The 4,997-nt window shown below is 53.3% G+C and overlaps 1 protein-coding gene across 1 annotated transcript; it reads left to right on the forward strand.

The window, feature by feature from the left end:
* The first annotated feature begins 285 nt into the window (after positions 1 to 285).
* LOC306644454 (sepiapterin reductase-like) lies at positions 286 to 4,755 on the forward strand. Its single transcript, XM_079111469.1, has 3 exons — positions 286 to 634; positions 1,304 to 1,594; positions 3,971 to 4,755. Exons 1-3 carry the CDS (start codon positions 313 to 315, stop codon positions 4,159 to 4,161), a joined length of 804 nt encoding a protein of 267 aa, XP_078967595.1. The 5' UTR covers positions 286 to 312; the 3' UTR covers positions 4,162 to 4,755.
* Positions 4,756 to 4,997: the final 242 nt, after the last annotated feature.

Raw genomic sequence — 4,997 nt, forward strand, 5'->3', positions numbered from 1 at the left:
CTGTCCTAGCAGGTGGTTTAGCGGTTTAGCCACCTGGAGAGACACAGCGAGCACCAGGAGCGCTGGGAACCCGGCCAACAGCTTGGGACCAGCTCCCAGCCCTTCCTGGTTGGTTATCTAATTCCTCCTGTCAAGACTGCACTCCCATTTCTCCACTTGGGACACCAGCAACCTAGGCAATCAGCTTCAGCAAGGAGAACCTGAAAACTCGGTTTTCGTCTCCGCCCAGCTCCGCGGCTCCTCCCTCCGCTCCGCCACTCCCAAGGCCTTAAGGGTGTCATATCCGGGTTCCATCCAGCGGAGATCAGCGGCATGGAAAGTGGGATCCGCAAGGAAGGCGGCTTCGGCCGCACACTGTGCGTGCTCACAGGGGCCTCCCGTGGCTTCGGCCGCGCGCTGGCCACACTCCTGGCCCGGCTGCTGTCACCCGGCTCGGTGTTGCTCCTAACCGCCCGCAACCAGGAGGCGCTCAGGCAGCTGGAGGCAGAGCTGGTGGCGGAGCACCCTGGCCTGCGCGTGGTGCCGGTGCCCGCAGACCTGGGCTCGGACGCCGGCTTGCAGCAGCTGCTCGGAGCCCTGCGCGACCTCCCCAGACCCGAAGGGCTTCAGCGTCTGCTGCTTATAAACAATGCGGGTGAGACCGGGCGGCGGCTTCTGCATTTAAGCGGTCCCTCCCCACCCCGCTGGGGACAGTAAGGGCGATTCCTAGGTGGGCACACTAGGCGGCCGAGAGTTAGTTGTTCCAGCATGGATGGCACACGGGGCACAACGTACTGGAGGAAAGCAGTGTGCCCTCGAGGCGACCCCGCCCTTATCCTGACACGCTTTGCCCAATCAAGTTTCCTAAGGAGTACGTAGAACTTTTCAGACGCCTTACGCAGCGCCCCCTAGCGAGAGGCTGAGTCGAAGCATGGTGTCTTCAAATTGCTTTGCTTCTCCAAACTCCTCCTAGAGCTTGTCCCCGCCCCCACCCACTCCAGGTCCCATCAAGGTGGGTGCATTCTCAGTGGGCAGCTCAGGTGGGTGGTCTCCTCTCCACTAGTCTTTCTGCAGAGCTGGGGAAGCAGGAAACGTCTTGAGTAGTGCTAGGCGTCTGCTTACTCTAGATCTGGATGGGAAGGGGAGTTGTTGGGCAAGGCCGGTGGGGGGAGAAAGCTCCTCCCATGTTGGGTGACTTCTTTTGCTTCCCACACCCCGAGGTGCTGGGGATTGAACCCAGGGCCTCTCCTGTGCTAGGCAAGTGCTCTATCACAGAACTACCTACTGGTGCTTAACTGAGTTATTTCTACCTGTGTTTTTTCAGCCACTCTTGGGGATGTTTCCAAAGGCTTCCTGAACCTGAGTGACCCAGCAGAAGCAAACAGCTACTGGGCTATGAACTTGACTTCCACTCTCTGCCTGACTTCCAGCTTCCTGAAGGCCTTTCCAGAACATCCTGACTTGAGCAGGACTGTGGTTAACGTCTCATCCCTCTGTGCCTTGAAGCCCTTTAAGGGCTGGGCATTGTACTGTGCAGGGAAGGCTGCTCGTGACATGATGTTCCAGGTCCTGGCTGCAGAGGAACCTAGTGTGAGGGTGCTGAGCTATGCCCCAGGTAGGTGGAAAGTTCTGACATTACTGACAGCGGAACTGTCTGGTCCCTCAATGAGGGCCTAGTCTTTCTTCGTGTGGAAGGATCCACGAAGTATGTTGTTCCTGACTCCTGACCCTCACCCCTCAGGTGAAACGTGGAGTCCAAGGAAGTTAGAGCTGGCAGGAGCAGGGGATGCAGAGAGAGTAGGGAGTTGCCTGGACTGCAGTTGGGACAGGGAAGCCTGAGATATTAGATGAAGTTTGCAGAACACTAGGGTTTGAATTCTGGACACCCAGATACCACAGTGCCATGGCCTTTATTCTAGACTTGCAGTTCCTGGAGTTAGAAGGTGTGACAGAGCTGTGGTCTAATGTCTGAGCAGCTTAGGTAGAGATGCAGGTTTGTGTCCTGGGGACAGAGATTTAGAGTGGGCCCCACAAAGCCCGGATGTGGCAAGACCAGGATTCTACCCTGCTTTCAATGTGTGATCAGCACCGTGTCTACTTCTCATGTTCTCCATGCTCCACCCCACAGACCCACGCAGGGATTCTGGAACCAACATCCCAGCTCATCACCTGCAGCTCAGCCTAGAGCTCACTCAGACCACATGACCAAATGTCACTTATAACTAGGAGCTGAGATGGCAGATGGCCACATGGCTAGGTTCAATGTCAGGAGTCTGGGCATTGTGAGAGAGCTAAGATTTTTAGGAGCTCCCCAGGGCCTGTTCATGGGAAAAGGGAGTGATCTGATGTGAAGAGGGAGGGTCCAGTTTGAATGTCATTCAGTTTCTGGAAGGATGTTCTAACAGGTGTCCAGAAGTAGAGCGGGCTATATGGAAAGGTAGCACGTCCCTTGTCATCAGGATGCACCCGTGATTGGAAGGTGTTTAAAAGTCAGAAAGGTGATTCTTTTTCCAGCCCTGAGATTCTGTGACTTTGTTTCTCTTAGGATTATTAACTCCAAGTTCCGAGATGTTGTGATGCCTATATGAAGACTAGCAAGTTGCTTACAAGAATTCAAGAAGGGAAGGTTTCCTTGCAGATGGGGAGGCAAGGAAAGTCTTTCCTGGAGGTAGCTGAACTCAGTATTGACCTGTGAGGGCTTTTGGATGTTGGCAGTTGGCAGGTAGTAGACATGTCCCAGCAGTGCAGGTAAAGGAGAGAAAGCGTGTTAGGGAGGGACAGGTCTTGCAGTTTGGCTGGAAGTTGGGAGTGCACAGAGGGGATTGGGTAAGGGGGCCTTGAGTCCTCAGCCAGGCTACTGGGAAGATCCCTCCACCTGCATGGTGAGGGATGATGAGGATTACAAAAGACCAGCAGAGAGAAAAACCGAGACCAGGTGGATCATTATACCCTGAAATGTAATGACCCAGAGCTAGCCCGGCACATTTATTAAATAGGTTTTAACATCAAAAAGCGTAATTTTTTTTGTGTGTGTGGTGTTGGGAATTGAACCCAGGGCCTTGTGCTCACAAGGCAAGCATGCTACCAACTGAGCTATATAAACCAGCCCTCAGAAAGGGCAAATTTGTGGGAAAGTTTCTTCAAAGTATGTAGGATGAAGGACAAAGTTCTGGGTCATCGGGTATACTCATCAGCTTGTGCTCATGATTCTTTACTTCCAGCAGCTGGTGTCTGAACTCAGGATCAGAACCGATAATGCCATGGCAAGCACAGACCCTCCTTTGAACAGGGTTCACCATAGCGACTGGGCACTCTCAACTGGTGGCTTTGGACAGGACTTCCCAGCACAGGGGCGAGGACCATCAGAGAGGGTGACTCAAATCACCACTGCTGCCAGGAAGCCCCTGAGGGGTTTTCAGCAGAGGAATGGTGTGATATTTTGGGAAAATGAGTTTAGCCGAGGGGTGGGTTGAAGCAGGGAGAGAGAACCAGGGCTTTGTGAGCAGGAAGGGCCTGGTTGTCAGGGTAGGTAGGTGCAGAAGTGTCCTGCCTGGTGCCTGGTTGGCTGTAGCAGAGGATGATGTGGGGAGAGGGCACAGGGCTTTTAAATACTTCATTGGTAGAAGTGGGAAAGTGAAGAGAAGGTGCTGTGGGCCTGGAGTTGGTGAGTCCGTGCTTCGCATGTGTAAGGCCCTGAGCTTCGTCCCAGCTCCACACTGAAAACTAATGAAAGAGAGAGAGACAGAGAGAAGGTCCTGCTTCATGAGGGGTGACGGTCACAGGTGGTGTGTTGGTGGGGATCTTGTTTTGTGTGGACTTTGGAATTTGAGTGCAACTCAGCAGTGACAGATACAGTGGGATCTTTGGCCTCTCTGTCCATGCATTTCAGCCAAGATGAACTATTGCCTCTGGCCGGACATGACTCAGCTCCTTCCCCAAGTACATACTGACCCATGACCTTCTGTCCCTGACATTTCATTTTAATTTCCAGGTCCCCTGGACACAGACATGCAGCTCTTGGCTCGGGAGACTTCAGTGGATCTAGACTTACGAAAAAGGCTACAGGATATGAAGACAAATGGGGAGCTGGTAGATTGCGGGATGTCAGCCCAGAAGCTCCTGAACCTGCTGCAGAGAGACACATTTGAGTCTGGAGCCCATGTGGACTTCTATAATTTATAGCCCACGTCCTTGGCTCCTGGGCCTTTTGGCCTCTACTTTTGGGCACACCCCAGGAGCCCTGGCACTGCCCACATCCCTTCACACAGGCCCTGCCAACCCTGCCCTATGCAGACAACCACTCACGCCTACTGCCCTGCCCTCAAAGGAGCCAGTGGGAGTGGCTGGTCTCCAGTTGTCAGGATCTGTGTCATGCAGCCTGGATGATAAGGAGCTTGGAGGGAGTCATGGGTGTTGTAGTTCTCCAGCCCCAGGAATAGAATTTTAGGATGGGAAGAGCAGGAAAAGCAGCTGAAACACTGAAGAGACAAGTTTGGGTGTCTCGCCCTCAGCTGGTCCATGGGAAAGGAGGGAGTGATCTGCTGTGAAGAGGGAGGGCCCAGCAGATTCACAGGTGGCCTGGGGGGAAAGAGGACAGAGCAGGTTGCAGCCCACACAGACGCCACTTGCCCAGGGTAAGGGGCCTGGGCAAGTGGCCGTTGTGTTGAATTTCCTGTCCTAACCTGATGCCTTCTTCCTTTAGAACCCACCTTCCCCCGAGGCTGGGAGTTCATGTAAGTGAAGAAGCAGACACAAATAAAAGTGACTGAGTCTTCTTGAATGCCTGCTTCCTCCTCTCCTAGAGGGTCCTACCTGGGATTAGAGATATGCTCTACCATTCACATTCTTCTCATAAGGTCTTGTTCATACGGGAGGTCCACAGAAAGACACATTTATATATCGAAGGTCTCTGTTGCTGCAACCAATGCAGCCAAACTCACGGTTTTCATGAGGAACAATGGGGGATTTGAATAGGAAATACAACCACACAATTTGAAGAGTAAGCAGTGATCAGGTGG

The sequence above is a fragment of the Sciurus vulgaris genome, assembly GCF_902686455.1.
Source record: "Sciurus vulgaris genome assembly, chromosome: 14".
NCBI classification, from domain to species: Eukaryota; Metazoa; Chordata; class Mammalia; order Rodentia; family Sciuridae; genus Sciurus; species Sciurus vulgaris.